The following is a 26,926-nucleotide window of genomic DNA, read 5'->3' as shown; positions in this document are numbered from 1 at the left end:
TATACACAAAATTTGATATAGAAAATGACAATAAATTTATTATTTATCTATCTTTAGGGTATATACCTGCAAAAAACTCGATATCAATGCAACTGTGCACTAATACATAAACTAACAACAACGATAAAAACTAGATTTCGAGTCGATTTTACGTTGCCCGCGAAATTTAAATCTTCACGATTTTTAATGAATATATTGATCATTCATATATTTCATGGTCTTGATAATATCAACTTATCTATTAAGTTTACTTTAGAAAATTATTAAGTTATTTCGTATAAAAGGACTGCGTAGAAAATATGCAATTTAAATGATCAACTAATTTTTACGAATTTACAGCATTATTACATAATCAACATGTTTTCTATGCGCAGTTTCTTCTAATATTCTTTCATCAAGATGCGTCAGATTAAGAAATCCTTTCAGCAAGACAGAAACTTTTATGACCGATAAACTCGATTATAAATGACAGCACTATTCCTGCAAAACATGTCAACAAAACTTCGTGGGCTCTAGGGTCCATCTTGGTAATTTTCCTCGCTAGTAAATATCAGACACAAAGTTCTTGGTATCTAAAAGTATTCCCCATCGAGAAGCCGTTGACCGGAATCGCGCAACAACAATCAGTCAAAATCTTTTTTCATAAATCGGCGCACGATGCGTGGCAAATGAGTTTGACTAGCCCAGACAGTTTGTTTCTGTCTGAGTAAACCTTTGAAACTTCTAAATGAATAATGTTTACCAATATGTAAACGTAGAGGGAAAATACTTATGATCACAGTTATGCTAGAAATAGTGAATTGATCAGACAGACGATGCAATAGTGTTTGGCATGGATTCGATGTTTGTCTGCTTAAAAAAATAGCTACATGCCAAGCAGGTACTCTTATACGTCATTTGTACCTTACGCTGAAATTCATTCATATTGTAAATGCAATATTGACGAAAAGTTGGTGTAGGATATCCATTTGCAAATTATGAAAATCATGCTCAAAAAATGTTTAAAATATATTCCATAATATCGATGTAGTTAAGTTGGATTAATAAATGATAGTCATTAGATAATGAAAGTAGTCACATTTCACAAAAAACATACGACTGAATGATGATAAAGGATGTATCAATGTTTAGGTGAATTAATTATTAGTCTCAGAAACCTTCAACCCAGAATATATTCTTAAGTGAATATGAAGAAAATCATGATACGAAATATGTCATGATAAAGATAACCCTCAAGATGTACATCACATCATAAATGTTATTGAAGGATCCTTAACACCCCTTATTATGGACACTACATCCCTTTGACATAAGACCTATGCACAATAATCTTTTGTGCGTGTGTACGTATAAAGGGTTTACTATATACCCCATTTATATGAAAGTTCAAAGCCAAAGTTTGGTGAAAAAGTACATCTATTTTTCGTATTATACGAGTACGCATGTAAAAATATAATAGATTGATAGAATGCTTGTTAAGATAAAATATAATGCGTTTTTGTGATGGCGTTATTCATGAACAATTTTCTATTATGATCTTTTTGATTTTTCATCCATTCTTCACTTATTGAATAATTTTTGTTTAAAGAAACAAATTATGTATGCGATTTCTACCAATATTAGAGAAGTTTGTAGTAATATGAGATTTGATTATTGATTTTTTTATTGCTACTAATAATCTGATTTGCTTGCACATTTTTAACTTACATACCATCGTATATTGCTTTTAAAATAAAATTAATCATAACTGGCGCAAAATTATTAGACAATTTTTATCTTTTTACTAGTTTCTTGTAAGACATCAATTATTACTGAATGTTAAAATTCTACACTTATAGAGTTCTTCGAGGGTATATGGTAACAGATCGAGTGGTAGCCTACGGTTTCTATTCTAAAACAAATTCTCCAAACGTGCCGTATTCAAAAAATTTAAAACCTTTAAATATAACAATTAATATACGAGGAGAAGAAAGCTGGCTGCAATCAATAAAGAATAACATGTGAGTTTATAAAACACAATTAGTGTTATTAACGCTTTTTGCAAATATAAAAAAGATATTTTAATACTAAAAGCCTAACAATAACTATTTAGATTTACACCACCAATTCAAGACTTCAGTATGGTCATGATAATTGATAGTAAGGTAGCGCAGAACAGGGGATGTCCAGGAAGATACGAATATATTATGGAGCCAAGACAATTTTCTGCATCAGATAATATGGTAAGTTAAAATAAATGTCATGGTACATATATATTTTTTTACTTAATGGTTCAGTAACCACATAAATCACTTACAGTGCAGTGACTTGCATCCACTAAATTGTAATAGAAATATTAAATTCAATTTAATTATATATAAACATATTGCTTTGGGCTTTTCTTATACAGTGTTCTGTCGTGAAAAAAATTATCTCACGTTGTTAAAAAATTGAGGTTTCAAGTGCTTCAGTAGAATTATGACTATTTTTTGGTTATTCTAGTTAATTTTTATTACTTTTGTTTAATTTGAAGTTTGAAACCGTAACCATGAATAACATTTTAAGGACCACAATCAAAAGTAATGACACAATATCCGAAACAAAAACGGTTTTCGGTTTTGATTTTTTTTCTCATTTTTATCCTTTTATAAAATTATCAAGTATTTCACCCTTTTACAATCCTGTCAACACACTATAGTACATTTTCGAAGCCGACCGATTTTAAACATTTTAAATCCATTTTAAGTTCAACAAAAAGTCTTAAATCTTTAAAACTTGGAGCAATTTTGTCATTATTTTGACTGTGATTTTAAAAATGTTATTCACGGTTATAGTTCCAGAGTTTAAATAAACAAAAATTAACCAAAATAGCCGAAAAATGGTTACAATTTCACTAAAGCTCTCGGTTGCACTTAAAAGCCCATGATCTCCAAACAATATGAGTTCTTCAATACTATCGCCCCTTCTCGGCTTGACCTTGAGTTCTGGAACTCGCGATGTACATTTCATATGTAGATTAAATGTAAACTAGTGGGACGCATGGCATCGTGCCTTAAGGCAAATTGCTGGAATTTCCCGTATCAAAAATTATTATTTCTCTAAAAACGAATAACATTTTTGAAAAAAAAATTACTTCGAGAAAATTATATTATTGAGAAACTATAAATTGGACAAAAAATTACTTTTTGTTGAAAAAAAATTTTAGAAACTATTAAGGCTCTTAATAGAAAAAGTTTAAATTGCTTTAGAAAATGGAACACTTCCACGAATTCAATTTTACTCTTCAGCTATACTTTATGCAACTTTAAAACATGCCGCACACGAATAATGTTTTAACGAGCCTACATGTGGAATTTCAAACAATGCCCAATATGAAACGCTATTTTTTGAAAAGTACGAATGTCATAAATAACTACAGAAGTCATATATTTCATAACTAATTATTATCATGAATTTAAGACATTATGTTTATAAAATTGACAAAATAATTCAGACAAATTCAACTTTGAAAAATATAAAATTTTGCGTTTATCACGACAGGACATGGATTCCTACGATGAGCCCGGGAAGCCTCCGAATAACTGGGACTATCCTGGAACTGACTTGTCAAAGAAGCTGCCCAAGCGCCACTGAAGTGAGCAATAACTAGCAATCACTCCGGATGTCCGCATTAACAACGCGACAAGCGGTGTACCGACATCGTGCGCGACGCACGTGATTTGACTGGGCGCTTGGCACGTCGGTTTGCAAATGCCAAGTACTAGTAACTTCCATAGAATCATACACTGCAGAGCTGATAATGATAGCAAATGTTGATTCTGATCTTGTTTTTATTTTGTGAAAAAGTTTTCCATGTATACTGAATTAAATTGTTGCTTGTAGTTACGTTTTATTGTTCGGTTGAATAGCTTAAAGCAATCATGAACAAACAACAGAGTTGTTGGGAACTGCCTGTACAATTAAAATTTCTGAGATTGAGACAGGAATAAAGAATATTTTAGTATCAGTTTATTAACTTCCCGAAGGGAGGTTTATGTTTTAATGAAGAAATCCGATTTGCCAGTTTTATGTTTATCGACTTTTCAAGTCATTTTGATTCGAACGAGACCAACTTTGGAAAAAGTAATTGTGGGTGCATGTGAACAGTTTTTTGGCCTTTCTTCGACGTTTTCTCAAAAATGGTTGAACCAATTTCAAAAATTTAAAATCCATCGATGTATCTTATTGAGGACTACACTAGCGCAATTGTCATCCAAGCCGTTTCTTTGTAAATAGAAAATTTAAATTAAAAATTTAAAAACTTCGAAAGTTATTGTTTTACGCAATGATCATCCAAGCCGTTTCTTTGTAAATAGAAAATTTAAATTAAAAATTCAAAAACATCGAAAGTTATTTGTTGGGAATGATTGGTTTTTCATAAAGATTCGTTGGCACAAAATCTTATATTTAAATGTTGAAAAAAATTTTTCGACGATTTTTATTTTTTTATTTGCATAGTTTTATTGCCAATCAAAATAATATACATTTTTTAAGACAATATGCTGGGTGTAAATGCATTTAAGAGATTATCTCCTATAAGATATCTCTTTTTTATTTTTTGTCATTTTATTTAAGATCGTATGGCCATATTTTTTTTCAATCTTCGAGTGGGATATTCCTCGCTTAATTCTTTTAAATATATGTTTGGGTGACTTGGTAGTTTTTCGTGGTATTTTTTGCTCCTTTCTTCTATCATTCCATTAATAGTTTTTATTTTTAGGTGTTTATGACGGTTTTTATGAAATCAAAACAAAAATATACGTATTATAAAGTGTAGGGTAACATGTACTAAATATATATATTTTTTGTCAATCAAAACTTTATTCAAGTGGAATAAATATGAATGGCCATTTCGTGGTGCAACGGGTATAAGATCTACCATTAGCTGCATTATTAATTTGTTATCTTTATAAAATGATTTATACCTGTTTTTATGCTCTACTTTCAAACAGTTAACTGTGATTGACGAATATAATTGTCATGAAGGAATGGCAGAATTTTCATGCGTACAAAACAGTGACCATTTTGTGACCAATTGTTATATAAATTAAAATTTTTGAGATAAAGATTTGTAATACATTCTGAAATATTAAGTTGTTCAGAATATTTTGAGACTAATTATATAAAATAAGTAGTTGTAAATGACATTTTACCTTAAAAGCAAGTTTCACAAACTTTTCAAATGTGGAAATATTATACTCAATCAATAATAATTAAGATATAGCTATTTAAGTAATATTTTCTACTTTTTATTTTAAAAATTTATTTTTGCTGTCCAATAAACGCTATTCTAAATTTCTTATTTGTTTCTATATTGTCTGATCATTGAGTTCAATCCGTAATGGTATATAATACACATATGCTCACGATAACAAAGAAGTAAAATGTAGTAATAACATTTTCTCTTTTTATACAATAAACCTATATTTGACATTCGTTATCTTTAAGATGACCATATTTTTGGGTCAAAGCAATGGGAGTGTGGCGAGGTACACGACATGGATCTTTGAATAAAATCCTGTCATTGACTTAGAATTTATGAAAAAAATATGTGTAGATAATTTGAATTTTTAATTAAATAAAATTGTTCTTGTTAAGTAGAAATTGAATAAAAATTAAGAAAAATAGGAATTACGGAATTCGAATAGCTGAATTGTATTAAGAGTAAGAACAAAAAATATTACGCAAAGGTTACGATAAATAACTTAAATTTGATTTAAAATAACAAATACTATTAGAGGATACTATAAAATTTAGTATTTTTTAAAAAATAAATCATTTTTTAATCAGTATTTGACTTTTAGTACGGACGTTATTATTCAATTATTTGTTATATCTTATATCTTTCATCAATGTCTTTTCGCTTTTAAGTCTTGTATAAAATTCTATTCAACTTTCTTCATAATTAATTCACAATTAAAAATTCTAAAACTGTACCAGGCAGTCAAAAAGTTCAACCTTTATAATTTTTGCTCATTTTTATAAAATTGAAAATAAAAGTTTTGTTATTAAATTATTAAAGTGAGACTCTGTTTTAACCCGCTTAGAATTTTAAATTTGGCAAGTTTCTCATTCATAAAACATTGTGTGATATAAGCATTGTATATGCATATCATTTTCAGATATTTCATGAGTAGTTACAAATTCATCATCAAATAATTGGGAAATTTCAAATTGAACCTATACTTACACAAAAAGTCGTCAGAAAAATACTTAAAGCTTTTAAAATAAGCTTATTTTAAGAATTGCAACTATTCAAAATACAAATTGCATATAAATCTAGCATCTTAGTATAGCCTTTCTTTAAAAATTGTTCACACTAAACTCACACATTAGATCAGAAAATGTTGTTTCGAATTATTTAAAGTACCCTTTATAAGACTTTAAATCTGAGTAAGATTTACTAAAGCACGCATGCTTATAATAGTTCATCCATTAAAGTCGTAATAAAATTCAATGAAAGTTTAGCTTTAGTCCAAGATACCTAATTCCACGCCATTAAAAAGATTATTACAATATATATATGTTCGCCGAACATATAAAGATAGTACTAAATAGGTCCTTTAATAAATTGGAAAAAGGGCGTCAAGTAAATGATAAACATATTATTGAAGAAATGCAACGACTGCGCCAAAATGTTGAGTTTACATGATTAATTTTGGACGTCTGCCAGATCATCGGTATTTGCGTTTAATAGTGGTGTAAAAGATATTTAAATCAGCTATTAATTAATCAATCGAACACTATTTAGTTATATCACCCAAAAACATCAATTCATTTAGACTATTGAACAACCTTGCAAAATGTGCTTATGCTGAAACAAAGTGTACCAAATGATACTTCTGAAAAAATTATTTCCTTTAGGAATGCTTTGCAATAGGGCAAAATCGGAAGCCTTAATTCAATTCTACTAATCACATGCTGCATTATTTAATACAGGACAATAAAGAAAGAGAGAGTTCAAAATAAATAATAAAACTAAAAAATATTGAACATACAAGTGGATATGACATGAATATATCTTACTAAAACTATTAACGAGGTTATTTATCGCAAAAAATGTTCTAACGGGGGATAGTAAATACATTTCTAAGAAACTCTAATGTAGGTCAAGAAATGTTTTCCACAATTAGCCGTTTGTACGTAAATAAATTATAACTTCCTTCTTGTATTTGCCAAGTTTTAGTAAATAAAGAATTATGTCAATGCACACCTACACCTGTGAGTAGTCTTTTTATAAATTTTCTACATTTATGCGCTAAAAACAATAAAAGATTTATTCATTTTTGCTATATATATATATATATATATATATATATATATATACCCATGTAGAAATCAATATCGGTACAATATATTACCAATATCGGTTTTCTGTGGCCGTGATTACCTATATTGCAAAAATATCGGCGAACGTCGGTTCTGTGATGATGTCAACTAATCGATCAGGCCAACGTCAGCCGATATTGAGGCAATAATCTCTATAAATGGCCTTGTCCAATATTGGTCTCAAACTAAAATAGAAATATTGATGCAATATTTTTTATCATCGGCTAATAAATATTGTCCTCAAATAGAAGAATAAATATTGATGCAATATTTTTTTATCATCGACTGATAAATATTGTCCTCAAACTAAAATAGAAATATTGATGCAATATTTTTTATCATCGGCTGATAAATATTGTCCTCAAACTAAAATATAAATATTGATGCAATATTTTTTATCATCGGCTGATAAATATTGTTCCCAAAGTGAAATATGAATATTGATGCAACATTTTCATCATAGGCTAAAAAATATTGTTCTCAAAGTGAAATATAAATATTGATGCAATATTTTTTTATCATCAGCTGACAAATATTGTCCACAAATTGAAATAGAAATATTGATGCAACATTTTTTATCATCAGGTACAAAATATTATCGTCAAATTGAAAAATAAATATTTATGCAAAAAATTTTATCATCGGGTACAAAATTTTTTATCATAAGCTAATATTGTCCTCAAAATAAAAAATAAATATTGATGCAACATTTTTTTATAATTGACTATTAAATATTGTTCTAATGTTAATAATAAATATTGTTTCCCACAGTAGAGGTTTGTTTTCTTGGGAAAATCCACATTGCTAATTATATGTTTTGTCGAATTTTGTCATTCTGAATAAAATTAGCCCAAATTTAAAAAAAAATCTTAATTATTGTTATTATATTTAAAATAAAAAACAAAAGTCTTGTCTGGGATCGAACCTGAGACTACGAGGCTAAGAGCCAGCAACGCTACCGCTTGGCCATAGACTCGCACAGAATGAAAGCAATATATGCGAGACATAAGCCTTTGAATATTTAACCATGTGATTTTTCACGAATATTCAATACTACAAGCTAAAAGGTTACAGATACGTAAAAAGGTTATTCGGACAAAAGATGTAGAATAAAATTACGAATAAAATGATATATAATTCAATATGTGTGTTCATATAATTATTTTCAGATTTTTCAATTTTTCTTGAATTTTAGCACTGCAACTCGCCCATAGGCCAAACCGTTTGAAATACAAAGTTGTGATATATGGAGAAAAAATTAAAAATTTTGAGACGATTCTAACAATGTATAATACTTTACATGGTTTATTTATGACAATATGAATTTGGAATTTTTTATTAAATTACAGGACTCTGACTAGCTTATTTTCCAAACGGTTTACAATACGAAGATTAGTTATATGAGAGAAAAACTAAGTATTCTAAGACAAATTTAATAATATATAATAATATATATTGTGATTTCTTTACGAATTTATTAAATATCTTGAATTTAATAAAGCTATGAGTTTTCTACTTTTTGACGCGGACGAATACGTTTCTAGTAAATTCGATGATTGACGCGCATTAACACAACAAAATGGTTGATGCATAGAGAAAGCGGTAGCGTCACTTAGTGAAATGTATTTTTTGTTCGTTTGTAAATAATCAAATTATGTTTTAATTTAAAAAATAGTGATAATGTGTGTATGTGTGTAGGTTGTGTTATGAGCTATAAGTTGTAAATAAAATATAACAGTGAGAAGTGTTGTGTCGTGCTGAAATGAAATGAAAAAGCTGAAATTTTTGAGAATATTTTCAACAAGATTTGCATGTCTTCAATAACATTTTTACACTAAGATTTTCCAATTTGATCAGGAGTTTAACAGCGTTGAGAAATCTGCCGTATATATTATGTAAAATATATTATAGACATCAAACATAACATAACCTAATTTCTGGCAAGGATTATTTTACGAGGTTATACTACCAGGTAAATGCATATAATACTTCTCAATATTATTCTGTCTATACATTTAAAACTTATACTTACTTATTTTCAGGAAATAATAATATAGTAGAGAGAAAAAATTTCTATACTTTCATATTTATAAAAGGTAAGCTTCAATAGTTGCTATAATATAATTATTTCCTTCTGCATTTAAAACGCAATCTTATTTATTTTCAGGTAATATTGTTGTAAGCGCAGAAAATAGAGAAACTGGTTTGCTTAGTAGTAAAATGTTATCGAAAAGTTTTTCATCAAAAGTTTGTAACTAAATAAGTTCTAGAAAGGAAAGATATAAATTTTGACAGAATAGTCATAATGTTTGATTATAATAAATGCAATGTGGAATGTCAATAAATCTGTACATTTGCATAGCAAGATTCTAGACTATGATATGAAGTCATTATTTTTTAAGGTAAAAGTAGAGTCAAGTACATTTTACAATCTCATTTTAACGCTTTCATAAATTATTTATATTGATAATATATAATGATATATAATAAATATATTAACAAGGAATACAAGGTTTTAGATGACAATACAAACTTGGACAAAAATATTTTGGCGTTATGGTTAAAAAAGTTTCCCAGTCACTGTTCTAGACGATAAGATAATCATATCTAAATCATTTCTAAAGGAAAGAGTTAAGTCAATCCTATTTTACAATCTCATTTCAATGCTTTCATAAATATTTCATATTGAATAATAGATATAATAAACAAGGAATACAAGTTTTAAATGACAATGCAAACTTGGTCAAAAATATTTTGGGGTTATGATTGAAAAAATTTCCCAATCACTGTTCTAGACGATAAAATAAATTTCATAACCTCATTTCAATGCTTTCATAAATATTTCATAATGAATAATATTTATATTAACAATGAATACAATATGTTCAGATGATGTACAGTGTTTTATCGAATGACGATGTTATAAACAGTTAAATTAATTTAATTTTGTTGCTGTTATTCGATTTAAATTGAGTATATATGTATGTCTATCTGTATGTAAGTAGATGTGTATGTATGTGTATACGTATGTATATATATGTGTATATATCTGTGTGTATATGTATATAGATATAAATATACAAGTTATGAATTAGCAAACAATATTATAAAACTGTATAAAGCCGATTGGCGTATAAATAAATAAATAAATAAATAATTTACTTGATATATATCAAATGTAATGTAGGTTTCCCAATGACTGTTCTAGATGATGAAATAAATATTTCAGTTCAGGTGCTGTACAATATTTTATCGAGTGACGATGTTGTAAATAGGAAAGTTAATTTGCCTTTGTTATTGTTATAAAAAAAAAATACTTCATATGTATTAATAAATATCCATTAAAAAATAATCAATATTCATGACACTTTTGTGTTTTATGAATAATCATATTTTTAATGCAGTTATATATTTGTATCATTGTTTATATTTAATAAATGAATTTCCACAAAAACATTTTTAATAAATTTACGTTAATGTTCATTTCAGGTGTTTTATTGTTAAATAAATGATATTGATTTATGCGTTATATTATTTCAACTTCAAATCTTCAAATATTTGTGTAATATTTCAACATCAGTTATAAGTTTCAGAATAATTCAATAATTAATAATTCTAAATGTTTACCAGCTCTCTGTCTAATTGTATATTACCTTACCAACATTCAACAATTCGTAGGCAACATTGGTTCCAAATTTCCAAATATAGACCAATATAGACCAATTGTTGGTTTACCTATATGGCCTCAATATAAAAAATGTTCAATTTTTATGACCAGCCGATATTGGTTTCAAATTTGACCAATGTAGATTGTATATTGCTTGTAGATTCAGACCATATTAATTTCTACATGGGTATATAATGCATTAGAGATGATAGATTTAAATCATATGATTAATATGTAAATCAATTGTAAATATATTTGATATTATGTAGCGATTCATTTTGATATCATCCGTTACTATCCTTTTAATTATTAAATGTTATGATTTTACTAGTATAAGGCTAATTATGAGAGGCTTAATTAAAGTGAAAAGAACTACATACATGGAACTGTATTAAAAGAAATACATGGAAAAGTTAATTAAAGAGAAAGAGAGCTACTAAAAAGACCGGAAATACCTTAGTTAAGACATTCCAAAATTAGCATTTTGTATACTATATTTTTGCAAAATAATTCGTTGTGCGGATTCTGCTGCGGTTAGGTAATGTGAACAAAAAATCATAATTTGCGTATATGCGTATGGTAAAATAATATATATATATATATATATATATATATATATATATATCAAATCGAATTATTATAATTTCTTTTTTAAATTGTTTTTGCTTTGCTACAGTAGTAGCATGTGATTGTTGTGATTGTTGTGTTTGTGGTCATAGTAACATGTGTTTTCTCCTGGTCTGGTTCGTATAATTTGGTTCTTTTAATTAATTTTTCTAATGTTATATTTTTAATTCTAAAACTTTTCCTTATATTGAATATTTCTTTTAGCTGAATGATGAGACAGATCTAGTCTCGAAACGTATAAACATTTCTACATTCGACGCACTGGCTATTTTATTGAATTCAATTTCAAAGTTTCAACGTCGAATAAAAAAATCCTCAAGATATATATATATATATATATATATATATATATATATATATATAATATATATATATATATATATATATATATATATATATATATATATATATATATATATATATACATATATATTTATATGCTTTTGCTGAAAGGATACAATTTTTCAACTAAATTATATTCACAAAGTATTCAGTTAAAGGTAATGTACCATTATATGACTAACGAGTATTAAATAGAAATTATTTATACTATCATTAATGATCACCAAAAATGTGAACAAGTGGATTAGGGGGACAATTTGGTAATGATTCTTTTTTACAATAATAGTATCAAAATGTAAGCACTATAATTAAACAAATTATAGTATTATCTGCCACCATAAAATACTTGAATCATAATCATTATAAATTAATATTTATGTACATATATATATATATATATATATATATATATATATATATAAATGCATATCGTTAAATAGAATTTTTCAGTAATAATATTCCTAAGATACATTGAAAACTTAATTTGAACATAATTTATGAAAACTATTAATACACGTATTGAGTGGCAGTTTGTAATCTAGTAAGAAAGACTAACTTATATTTATAAAAAAATATATGTAATGAAACATAGTATGCATTATTAGCAGAATAGTTCGCAGCATTCGTTCGATCATTGTAACTAATTTATAATCGCAAAATTTATACCTTGTGGTATAGGCTAAATAGAAGCTTGACCCAGTTTGATCTTGATGGGTCTACCATCCTTGATACAATTTTAGTTTCTATCTCTGTTAATCCCTCTTTCAAGGGATTAGGCTCTCGCTCCATAATATATACACGGGTCCCACTAATGGACTTTAATTTTAGATTATGCGTACTTTGCAAAGTTTATTGCGCGCAATTTGTTTTCACGTTGCATTGTAGTGAAGTGTGAAATAGGATATAAAATTTGTTTATAGCAATAAAATGAGTTTATAATGTCGAAATAGTAATATGTAGATCAGCTCGGAAGATTAGTCGGACAGACTCAACAATGCATGCAAAGAATTATTGATTTTTGTCAACAAATTAGCAAAAAAAAAAACTTTAAAAATTTAAAATACACACTTTTGAAATACACATACACGCGTACACACCCCCGCCCACACGCATACGCATACAAATACATAAATTTTTTCTAAGGTATACGAAAATATTCAGAAACCTTCGAAAACTAAAGATATGCAAAAATTTTCATACGGGAAGTGATAATCACTGAATTAATAATAACAGTTATGACAGATGATAATGTACTATGCAATAGGAATAATGATACTTTGTTATATACATCAATGTGTACAACTGTTCATTTCTATTACTTCAAAAAGCAAAGTGAAGTGTATTAACAATAACTGGAAAATAATATTAATACTATATAAACTATCTGGAGCGTATGTACACATTCAGATGTTATAAAAATGTAAGAAGCATGTAAAGCTACGTGACTTCACAACGAGAAGACCTCATAAATGTTCGTATGAGATTGGCTACGGACGTGCACTTCGGCTATAAACAGTGTTCATGAAAACGCAACAATGACCGCTAAGAAATATTTATATGTTTAGAAAATGGTCCCCAACTTATCTCGCCAAAGTCATTCTGCACTTGACCCTTGTTTTGTTGAGTTCAGACAAACACAATATAAATTCTATTTTCACAAGAAAATCCGGATGTGCAACGAAATAATATTAAACGATGACGATGCTCACGCGTATGACCGAAATGCAACCAAAAATAACTTAAGTATGACAAAGCTAATAAAATAAAAATTAATACAATGATTCTTAAAGCGCGAATACGTTATACAAATTCTAATTTCATTGTGGCATCAAATGTAAAATAGATGAACTGAAAGGCGAAAAAAGTCAAGTAATATATATACATATATATATATATATATACATATATACATATATACAATTAATGTATGAATAGCAATCAATAACCAAATAGATCACAATTCACATAAAACTCCCTGTACGTGCTCTTTATGCCAGCCAGTTGTGTTCGGATTATAAAAGCTTAAGTAAACATTACGATGGTCTACGTGCAGTGTTTCAGATAATTAAAATAAGACAAGAATAGCAGGTAATTATCATTAAATTAGTAAATGTTCTCAATAAAAGCTTTTTGTTCTGATTGAATTCGCTTTTACGTTATTAAAAGGAATAAAAAAATGAAAAAAAACTAATTTAAAAGCTGTAGTTAAAGAAAGTAATTTCATCTAATATTTCAAAAATAATAGTGATTATGTATTCAAATGTTGCAGCTTGTCAATTAAAATTACCTCATTTAACTGCAAATTCAGTGTCTGCCAATTGTATTAAAATTACTAATATGTTACCAACTAATAACTCAATTTTTAAAACCAATTATATTTTAATGTATAAAAGTATCTAAAGAGAATGACAAAAATTCTTCTGAAGTTTGATTCAAGATATGTATTTATAAAAACAATATGAAACCACATGTGATCTTACATTGTTAAGAAACAAGAACATGTAACATACTAAACTTCATTGATTGCATAAATCAATTACAAATGTATACAACGATATATTTCAATTGAAGAAAAGTCAGAGAATATTAAACTCTACCACTTACTACACTTTAACCTATTCAAATTAGGTTCCATTAGTGTAAAGATCCGTCTCAAACTACAAAAGTTTTTAAAAAAATCCACGAATTATGATTAGGACTGATTCACCACCCTCCATACTTACTAGTTCTAAACAACTTTCTTTTGTTTGGTTCATCGAGAAACTAAGTTCGTATGATAGAGATTTTAGTCAAATGCTGATGTTTTATCTTTTCTAGCGATTATTTGGAAATTAGTCGAAATTGACATACGTGTGAAGTCACCAGGAGACTATATACAAAAAAATTGCATCATAGTCATTAGATCCAAGCAATCTCACATACAAGAAAAGTGAATGAACTGCAGTTAATATATTCAAATATATTTTCATCTATTGAAATAATTCACTCACTCAATATTAATTTGTAGTGTTTAATAACTAGATAAATTTGAATTTCGTATATGAATAACAAATATTGAAAAACTATGGAATATATTGTCGATATGATCTATATGCGTGGGTATAATTATATAAAGCAATGATTGACCTTTGACAATCAATGCCATTGCAAATTAACTCAGGAGAATTTGCCGGGCGATCTGATTATATTACTAGCAGTGCATAGCATTGTGATCTAATAATAAGACAAATTACTATAACTTTAAATTTCTAAAAAAATGCAATAGTCAAGATACAAGCATTTAAAATTTGTAGTTGTCAATCCAAACAACAATTGAACAATTCGAAAAAATATAAAAGTCACAACATTTTATTGTTGGACTTATCATTATTGGTCTATTGTCATCACGATAAATTTATAATTAAATATCGTAAGAAAAAAACATATAAAAAATCTTTTAACGACAAAATGATCGAATTAAATTGCAAATTAAATTAAATGGCATTATTAACCTTTCTAATAAGGTTAACTATGTGGACGCTGCATGCCACCAATCGAACGTAGAGTACGTTCGATTGTTTATAATATGAATCGCACAGTCACTAGATAATATTTGAATATTTTACAAAACGAATTTACAGGTAATATTTAATTACTAATAATTAGACAACTTTTCATCAATCATTCATTAACTAGCATGATGTCCAACACATATAATTTGAGCGACATTTGCATTTTCCAAAACAGTTCAAGATTTTTATTCAACTGTGGACATAACATGAATCAGTTATAGATGTTGTAACATTGGGACCCGATGATTACTATAAATATACAGTGCATCCAAAACAAATTTTAATTTTTTTTAAAAACTCACATTCTTTATTTTTGTCCATCGCCTGTTGCAGCGGACTTGCATCGACAATTGCTTTCGGTGGCGATGCTCTAGATGGGGACACGAGCAGCGGTGGCGGTCTGGCGGTATTAGCAGTCGTGTCCTCCACCTGGCCGCTGCTCCTTTTCTGTTGTCCGCCATCGTCCGCCATAGAGGCGACCACTACGAGAGCGGTCCGCGGCGGACCCTGGCGGACTGTTGAGAGGGTGACAGGCCCGCCGTTACCCCCGCCAACGAGAACTGTAGTCGTAGTGCTTGTCGATGCCGCACTGCTTGAATTCTGATTCTGATCCACCACTGAGTTATCGTTGTTGTTGTTGTTGCCGCTGTTACTGTTGTTGTTGCTCAGATCACCCCCGTTTGGTGTTGATTTGAACCAGTCCGGATAGAGAGTACGCAATGTGTCGACCAGATCTTGATCCAGAGTCAATCGCCACGAGGCTGGACCGTCCGCGCCGTGAGTCGAATCTGGTAAATATAAATAAAAGTTAGGAATAATTACAAAAATAATCAGAAAATAATTTAACCATATAACGCTTAGGGGCCGTTCAAGTATTACGTAAGCACTATAGGGGGGCGGGAGGGTTGTTGATTTGCTTATTTTGAGTTGACATGGGGGGCAGGGGAGTCTGGATGATAATTACGTCATAGGTAGTATTTTGATTTTTTGACATTAATTGCAAAATGTTTACGTAAGCGTGGGGGAAGGGGGTAAGAGCTTCGCTTATTTTTGCTGACAAGGGGGATGAGGGATAACTAATTGTAATAAATCTGCTTACGTAATACTTGAACGATCCCTTATTATATTGTGAATATTCGTACAATTATATTAGATATAATAGTAATATATACAATTATTTTCATAATTATTAATAATATTAATATAATGATATAACAAATCTCCGTGCTATAACCGAACATGTACTCCGTGCTATAACCGAAATTTGCGGACATAGTCACTCCCCATTGCCCCTAGATAATCTACAAACACACATTTGCAGTTTGCAAATAGATATTCCATAGTGTAATGATTTTGAATCTCGCTTTGGACAACCTGATATCGGGCAGCAGCGATGCCCATTTAGTTCGAAAATATAGATCAAAAATATGTCTCCAAATGAAAATAGCCCATTTCGGAAACTGCAGTATTTAATGGCAATGGGAAATCTCTCACAATATTCTTCACTGAATCGAGTTGGAGTTTGACTCAGCTCACGAACCTGTCCTAGGGCAGTACTACCCATTATATTTGCGAAACTACAGCTGGAAGCTGCAAAAAGATACTCTACAAAGATGAAAAAGCGTTGCAGAAATCTGTTGCACAGGTCAGTTAGGGAGAGAATGGCCAGAAAGCGATAGGAATAATAAGATTTCAATTGTCATGCAAACATTTCTGGATCGGAGACTTTGTAACATTTTTAAGCATATTTTTCGCAGTTTGACACCCAATTTTGACTTTAGATTCGTGTTCAGCGGTAAAAATATATTGGAAAAAATAAATCGCTAATACAAACAACTATTTTAATTTTGTGGACCTGTATTATAAAAATTCAAAAATTAGGCATATACGAGTACATAACATAGAAATGTGAGTTGTTTTCATTTACAATAATTTGCTTGATTTCATACAACCAATTGTGGCGAACAAAACAAAAGCTTTCAACGTGTTTATAAATAGTAGTAACTAGGAGAATTATGATATTCCTTTGTCAGAACTTGGAGTAATTTTAGCAAAGTTACGTACACATTATCTGATGCTTGGTTTATGCATACTACCACAATAGATTCGTTTTATTTCAACAACCAAGTAAATGTTCGCAGTTTCTAATAAAAACACAAATGATTATAGCTAAAATATTAGATTGAAGTAATATTAAATCATTCGGTTTGAACATGTGAAACATTACGTGAAATTTATATAAAATCAACAGAGCCTTTAGTATAATGAAGTGTGGAAATAATGCGATGTTATAAACGGTTTACTTTTTATGTTATTTTTATTATAAGATCGTGACATATAACATCAGATTTATAATGTTATTCTTCTCATATCAGACATTTTATTGCATCAGCAAACAAAACATTTTTGCATGTGAGTCACACTGGCGAGTCAATTGTAAAATAAAACTAGCTGTAAGTGGAATTCTGTCTTAAGGCAATTAGGGCATCGTGCCTTAAGGCAAATTGCTGGAACTTCCCGTACCAAAAATTATTATTTTTTTTTAAAACGATTAACATTTTTGAAAAAAAATTAGTTTTAAAAAATAAGATTTTTGAGAAACTATAAATTGGACAAAAAATTAGTTTTTTTTTAAAAATTTTTTTTTTGAAAAAAAATTTTTTTTCTTTATTTTGACATATTGTGGAAGATCTGAACTTTTTTTTCAAAGCAATCGTACTGCTTTAACTACCTAGGGACAAAATATAAAGCGCGTAAGCGCCGCGTCGCTGTCTAACGCATAAGCATTGGTACGGAACCGATAGGAATGTTAACAAAATGTATACTCATTGTTAAAATCTCTATAAAATGTCTGATAATTTGATGTGCATATGTCTAATGATCATTTTTGACCGCCAAATGGCTCATTTTTTTACTTTTTTCTCTATATCTCCGAAACCGCTGGACCTACCTTCATGAAAGTTGTATCGATTCTTCATCTTATCAATACAAATAAAATGTTTTTTGAATTATTAAAATCGGACGCTCCGTTCTCTTAAAAACTGAGTTACCGTTTTCGGAACTTTTTGCCCCGTGTCTTCGGAACGGCTTCACCTGCCTTTGCCAAAAACTAATCAGCACGTCTCCTTATCAAAACGGATCGAATGTTTTTTGAATTATTCAAATCGGTTGATCCGTGTTCCCGAAATCGTCGACGAAAATTTGTATCCGCACATACATACACACACATACATACATACACACACACACACACACACACATACATCCATTTTTTCTAAGGTATGCCAAAATGTTCAGAAACCTCTGAAACGTAAAGATATATAAAAATTTTCATTTTCGATTTTTTTTGCGATTACTATAACTTGCCCTACGGGAAGTTAAAAATAAATCTTGACACTTAATATTTAATTAAAGATACGCCCGCAAATTTAGTTATAAGTCAAATTTATATTCAGTTATAAGTGAAATTTATATTCAGTTTGAATTAACGCTATCAGCAACTAATATATATTAAGCCACACACACATATTTATAATATATCAAGTTTTCTTTCGAATTTTGCTTCTTGCCTCACTTAGTAAATCAAATAATCATTGAAAAACTATATGATAAAAATTATAAATATATAATTTTTTCACATTAAAGACTTTTATTTAAAATCATCTAAAACTTATCATATAAACCTAATATATTTAAAATAAATATATTGTTGGAAATTATATCAAAATCTACTTGGTAAGCTTTCGTTTCATTAATATACTGAAACTATAATATCTGGTTGAAATGTATCGGAAGTAGAATCGAGACAAGAAAAACAAAGATTTTTATTCTAAAACTTGTGATAGAATTGATTATGTGAACTCACTAATAAAACTGGCGAGTATCGATGTTTCAATGAATCGCTAATAATGAGCTGGTGCATTGTGCATGTTTATATAAAAAATATTTTGGTATTGGTATTTTATTAATTCATGCTACCAATATTTAAGCATAATCTCAGAGTTTTACAATTAACCCTACAATATATATTAAGCTTTCCATAATTTATGCGAACACAAAACATCAAAATGATTCTAATAATACAGCCACAATGTTGCATAAGCTGCGAACAATAATTTGATAAAATTTATAAATTAGCAAGTGTCCAAAACGTTTATATTGGAGTTGGCGCGGATGACATGTATTGCTTAATTTGATCTAGTTTAAGTTGGCGTTCTATTACTGTTCTTAACGATTGTGAAATGCAGAAAATTATTTATTTGAAATGATTGGTCTGGTAAACATGTTGATTCAAATTAATAAATGCCTGGCGAAATTTGGAAAATCTCATTTAGTAAACGACTCATTTGAAAGGAATTGCATTATGTATTGAGATAGAAAATAAAGTTTCACAGACCAATATCGTTGTATTACAGATTCAAGATTACCTGAAAAAATATTTCTGTTCAAGGCTTTTGATAAGATGCATCGATAATGAACCGACGTAATTCCTAGATAAGATATAAGATAAAATCCAATGTTGTTGTAAAAATTATATATTATTTAATATATAATAATTTTGAGATGTGATCATGAGAACCACTAGCCAAAATAGGCTAGGTAAATAATGTTGATAAATACATTTAGTATGCTTACTATTCTTACATATCATCACGAAAATGCATTATTAAAATTGTTGCCCTACTTTTCTGTATGGATTATATATTGTCTTACCAGTGTCTATCCATTCTACTTATCAGAAGTTCTAATTCGGTTTCAGTTAGTGATAATACCACTACCTCCTACAGTGTACTTTAAGGTGCTGATCGTTCTTCCACTCAAAAAAGTTCTAGTATCTTCGAGTAGCTAATTAAACAGCCTCTTGCCTACAGATAGAACAGAACCGGCGACATATACGAGGTCTGTTCAAAAAGTACCCGGAATTTTCGTTTTTTCAAAAAAATATTTATTTATTCGTCTACATTAATGTGGTCCCCTTCAAAGTAGTCCCCCCCCCAGATATAATACACTTATGCCAGCGTTTTTTCCAATTTTCGAAGCACCCTTGATATTCACTTTTTGATATGTCCTTGAGCACTCTCAGCGATTCGGCCTTTATTTCTTCAATCGAGGAAAACCGCCGTCCTTTCATGGGTCTCTTCAACTTTGGGAATAGGAAAAAGTCACACGGAGCCATATCTGGTGAATATGGAGGTTGGGGCATGACTACGGTATTGTTTTTGGCCAAAAAATTACGAACAAGCAACGACGAGTGAGCAGGTGCGTTATCGTGGTGCAACAGCCATGAATTGTTTTTCCATAAATCGGAGCGTTTTTTTCGGATTGCTTCACGCAAACGTCGCATCATTTCAAGGTAATACTCCTTATTAACCGTACGACCTTGTGGTAAGAACTCTTGATGCACTATGCCGTTATAATCAAAGAAAACAGTAAGCAAAACCTTGACATTCGATCGAACTTGACGTTCTTTTTTCGGTCTTGGCTCACCTGGGCTCTTCCATTGGGACGATTGGGCTTTGGTTTCGACATCATAACCGTACACCCATGTTTCATCACCAGTTATGACCCTTTCAAGCAAACTTGGATCGTTGTTGACGTCATTTAACAGCTCTTGAGCGATGTTCATGCGATTGCTTTTTTGGTCAAAATTTAGCAGTTTTGGAATGAATTTTGCTGCCACTCGTTTCATGCCCAAACCATTTAAAAAAATGTTATGACATGAGCCAATTGATATGCCAACTTCATCAGCAACTTCTCTAATTGTGATTCGGCGATCATTCATAACCATTTTTTCCACTTCTTTCACATTTTCATCGTTTGTTGACGTGCTGGGTCGACCGGAGCGTTCGTCATCTTCAACGTCTTCGAGGCCATCTTGGAAACGCTTATACCACTCGTAAACACTTGTTTTTTTCATAGCAGACTCACCATAGGCTTTTTGTAACATTTCACACACTTTGTTACACTTTATTTCATTTTTTACGCAAAATTTAATACAAATTCTTTGACTTTTCAATTCTTCCATTGTAAAAATCGCCGAGCTCAGAAAAACACGTCGAACCTTAGCGACTACCACAGACAAAGTAAACAGTGAATATAGCTGAAAATTTCATCATACTTTAGGGGCATGTATACCAACACAATAAAAAAAAAATTTTGACAATCAGACACTCCAGACCCGCGAAATTTAAAAATTCCGGGTACTTCCTTCCTGATGAATATGTGTATACAAATGTTATGCACGAAGTGATTAGATCATTTTCAATTATCAGATATAGTTGTACAAATCATTTAAAATACACTTTGTAATATCTACACCAAATGACGGTTCCCTTCGTGTTACTACAGAGTTTATTTATTCATATAAACTAATCTAATTATTTTATTTAATATATTGGAAATAACTAAAGAAAGAAATTAGGCTCTAGGATGTAAGTCATTTATCACGTTTAGTAGAAATAACAAATAAATGATGTTTCTTCGAATTTGAAACGCAAAAATATTTATAGTCATATAGTAATACTTTCATAACTTGAATATTAAAACTAAATTATCAAATTTAATTCTAAATACCCTTTGAATGAGTATATTAATAAGTCAACTATTTAGATGCGTCGTTGGTGGTGAATGGCTGTTACAAGATGAATTGATATGAACCTCGTATGGCTAGTCAAATCAAATATTATTCTAGAAATAGCAAATGAATATAACGTTGAACCCGTACCAAAGTTAGTCTAGTGATAAAATTGCTTAAAACTGTAAACATTTAAGCTTTATTAACTTCCCGTAGGGCAAGTCAGAGGTTTCTGAACATTTTGGCATACCTTAGAAAAAATGGATGTATGTGTGTGTGTGTGTATGTACGTGTGTGTATGTATGTGCGGATACAAATTTTCGTCGACGATTTCGGGAACATGGATCAACCGATTTGAAGATTTCAAAAAACATTCGATTCGTATTGATAAGGAGACGTGCTGATTAGTTTTTGGCGAAGGCAGGTTTAGCCGTTCCGAAGATACGGGGCAAAAAGTTCCAAAAACGGTACCTTCGTTTTTAAGAGAACGGAGCGTCCGATTTGAATAAATCAAAAAACATTTTACTTGTATTGACAAGATGTAGAATTGATCAAATTTTCATGAAGGCAGGTCTAGCGGTTTCGGAGATCTAATGAAAAAATAAAAAAATGCCATTCGGCGGTTAAAAATGATCATTAGACATATGCACATCAAATTATCAGATATTTTATAGAGATTTTAACAATAAGTATAATTTTTTTTACATTTCTATGGGTTCTGTACCAATGCTTATGCGTTAGACGGCGGCGCGGCACTTGCGAGCTTTGACATTTCGTCTCTATGCAGTTCAAGCAATACGATTGCTTTGAAAAAAAGTTCAGAATTTCCAAAATATGTCAAAATGAAGAAAACATTTTTTTTCCAAAAATGTTTTTGTTTTCAAAAAAAAAAAATTTTTCTCAAAAAAAAGTAATTCTCTGTCAAATTTATAGTTTCTCAAAAATCTATTTTTTTCGAAGTAAATTTTTTTCAAAAATGTTAATAGTTTTTAAAAAAAATAATAATTTTTGGTACGGGAAGTTCCAGCAATTTGCCTTAAGGCACGATGCCCTAATTGCCTTAAGACAGAATTCCACTTACAGCTAGTTAGTAGAATGAAGTATTATTACCATTGTTGTAAGCATGCAAAGGGCGGAGTGGACGTTGCGTACCTTATCGAAATAATGTTCAATATATATTTATATATTTACATTTGAAATATACATAGTATAAAGTGGGGGCACAAAGGTCAAGTTTGACGTTTTTCTTAAATTTATTTGAACAGCGATCAGAACTTACGGGTTCTATGAGCAGTTATGATTAATATCTTACAAACTACGTTCAATGGGCTGAATTTTTATTATTACAATTACTGTAAATAGTGATACATTTAATTGGTGCAGCAATGCCGTTTCGGGCTGTTTTCACTTGGAAACATATTGCTATGTATATTTCCGAGTAAAAATCGTTGTCACTGCTGTCTGACAACAGGGCTGCTCGAAGTGGGGATCAAACCCGAGACCCCTGATCCAGGTCTAGTCGTTCTAGCCACTTACCTACGAGCGGGCCCAAATTTGACGCCTTTATATTGTGAAAACAGAAACAATTGTGTCTTAACGCATATTAAACAAACAACTATCTGAATATGCTCAGTAAAAATCACAGCTAATTCATCATTCTAGAAATGTTTTAGCTGTTTTTCAAAAACTTGTAACATGAACTTTTCTACCTCATAAACGGGGTAAATTGGAACGGCTAGGAGGCAAACAGGTCCAATGTTTAATTTTAATTTTAAAAGGTTAATACAAAATAATAGCTACATTATTCAACCAATGCAAAATGTAATTTTCATGGGAGCATTTTTCACAAAGAGAACACTGTAATTAAAGTTGATCTGGTTTTTCATCAGCAGAGTTGGAATAACTACTTATTCAATATTTCTCTTGTAAATTTGCTTATTTTAACTTAATTTACTTTTTTATTTGCTATTTTTTATTTCATACACCTTTACCAGGATGAAGGTTTAGTTGGACCCTTTAACCCCACCCGTTTTGAATATAACTTAAAATTAACATTAAATAACGAATACTTAACTTAACTTAAAAATTTTGATATGAATTTTTAAACATTGCCGGTTTTCTCTCGATAGCAACGTTGTAAGAATCAAGGCAGTGTCAGGTTATACATCTTTTTCTCTCTACTTTCAAATATTATAATTAAAAAATTCCTAATTCCTAATTTTACTGGTTTTTTAAATATCGCTGGTGAACCGCAGACCTTTAAACCTATTCTATATATGTCAGCAAATAAAAAACAATTATATTTTTTTGCAAAATTTATAAAATGCTATGAACTTAATTATTCTAAATTTCAGCTACATTTCTTTATACTATTTAAGTGGTTAACACTAGTTCGAACACTAGTTTTCCATTTGTGAACTCTAAATATAGAATTGAAACTGGCGCGTGCTGTCTACAGTTGAAGGGACTCGCGTACCATAAGTTTGTTTGGATATAATGCACGCGGCCCATGACTAAATAGGTAGATACACGTGGATAATAGTTAAGATTTTAAGATACAGCATGGCAGATAATTACATCCGCTTTAATTAAACCAAAAATATTATAATTATCCATATTATAATTATCCATAGCAAATAACCAGAAATTGTACTAGATTTTGTTTATGTTAACACACTTTTTAATAAATAATTTTGACTATTTATGATTGCGGCAGAAACAGCTCAGTCTGTAGCGTGCCCGACTCAAACGCCAGCGATCCTCGGATCGATTCTTAGCCGTGACATAAAATTTGAAATGTTTGTCGAAACTTAAATACCATTTGAAATTGCATAAAAATAGAAGTAAGAAGAATAGAATATAAAAATAAAATGTTGTAGGTGGTTAAATGATCTAAGAGCGCAGCGAATGAAAAAAGACTGTTTACGATCAAGGCGTGAAAATTAATACAGTATCAAACTCCATAAAAACAATACATATGTAAATGTAATTTTTCGTCAAGAACATTCATTCATTCAAAATGAACAAATAAGCTTAAATCCAATCGCAGTAAGTTCACAAAATATGCAGTTTGTTCTAATTATTACTGAATAAATTAATGTATATAACATTTAATTATAAATTTAATTGTAAAGATCGACTAAACAGGTAAACAAATTATTTATTTTATAAACACATTAACGCAATATTTATGATTCCGAATAAAATTCTATGATTGATATATCTGTTTAAAAATTGTTTACAGTACGTACGGATTGTATGGACAAGACTCGCAGATGTGCTCTATATGAGCGCGCAAATGCTGTAATTTTTATTGCATATAGTTACTTCAAAGTGTTTCATCCAAAATAGATTCAAAAGATTACAGCAAAAACAAAATCCCAAATAAACAATAATAATGACCAATTCTAAATACCGACACAATACAGTTAATTTAGTAAATTTATAGCCAGCAGGTCTCAGTTGTCTTTGCGTAGCATTGCATAATAATGTCTGAATCAAATCAGCAGCACTGACTCATTCACGAAGCGAGGGAGATAAATTAGACCGAATCTAAAGTCGATCAAACGCAAATACAATATATTACCAACTCTAATAATTGTAAAAAAATTATAATGCTTGTAAACCACCATATATAATTATGTTATTTTACATAAAAAAAAATTGAATGATCTATCACAATGTTACAATTAGCTACTCTATTAGCCCTTTGGTACTAGTAAAATTGGTCATCAATCACAGGTCAACAAAGAAAATGGTGCAAACGATTTTAATACTGTTTTTAAGTATATTTGGGGCGTTGATTTCAAAAATGACATTGGTTTTTTTCTATGAGCTTTAGTTTTCAAGATACGATATATATGATATATTTTGCGATATTAGGTGCGCAACTAAGTTCTCGCTGTTTTTTCGATGAAAATGTAACTTTATTATAAAAAAATTGCATCAATTGAGTTCGATACAGTTCTCCAGTGATGGTTTCACTCGGTTTCAACAGCTCATAACAAATAACACCGACCTGGTCCCACCATATGTAGAGCCATAACCTTCGAAGTGAATATTCGGCCGAACCGAGATTTTCTCGTCTTTGGATTGCTGTAATGTATTCATTTTTTATCACCTGTCACGATGTGATGAAGAACCTCTTCTTTTCTCGCCGCTGGAGCAGTTGTTTACAGGCGAAAAAACGACGCTCGACGTCTCTTGGCTTCAACTCACAAGGAACCGAAGTTTCTTGCTTCTAAGTCATCCCCGACGCATGCAATAGCTTGGAAATGGCTTGATGGGTAATTCCTAATTCTAAAGCAAGATCTTCTTGAGTTTGGCACGAATCCTCTTCGAACAAGGCCTTCAATTTAGCGTTTTTGAAGGTTTTGGCCTTCCTTCACGAGGGTGGTCGTCAACATCAAAATCACCATTTTTGAAGCGACAAAACCCTTCACGGCCTGTTGTTTCGCTCAGAGCAACATTTCCGTAGGTCTCGATGCACTTAAGTTCCCGTTTTTTCTGAATGGAAGACGAAAATCAACACTACTCGCAAATAACGATTGTTTGGCATAAAATTGGACATATTCACTTAACCAGAAGTATATAATGCAAAAACGAAATCAATTATGTGTCGCAGCAGTTTGTTTACTTACTCTAAGCTTGCTTCAAGACGTTTTGGATTTGTCAAAATCGACCAACCCTTACTGCTAGAGCCATATACTGACAAACAGCGAGAACTTAGTTGCGCACCTAATATAAGGAACAAAAGTACAAAATAGTAATACAATTCCGAATGTTATTTTAAGGAGATATGACTACTAGTACATACAA

The 26,926-nt window shown here is 30.1% G+C and overlaps 1 protein-coding gene across 1 annotated transcript in view; it reads right to left on the bottom strand.

Annotated features, from left to right (window-relative positions):
• Positions 1-26,926, bottom strand: part of LOC113387657 (MKL/myocardin-like protein 1) — an 82,041-nt gene that overhangs the window by 15,706 nt on the left and 39,409 nt on the right. Inside the window, 1 exon segment of the mRNA XM_026625015.1 lies at positions 15,837-16,322. Within this exon segment, the coding sequence (XP_026480800.1) occupies positions 15,837-16,322 (486 nt within the window).

The sequence above is a fragment of the Ctenocephalides felis genome, unplaced genomic scaffold (genome assembly GCF_003426905.1).
Source record: "Ctenocephalides felis isolate EL2017-DRISC unplaced genomic scaffold, ASM342690v1 CF-g0.4_SCAFFOLD_03572, whole genome shotgun sequence".
Classification (NCBI taxonomy): Eukaryota; Metazoa; Arthropoda; class Insecta; order Siphonaptera; family Pulicidae; genus Ctenocephalides; species Ctenocephalides felis.
This window is presented reverse-complemented; position numbering and strand designations above follow the sequence as displayed.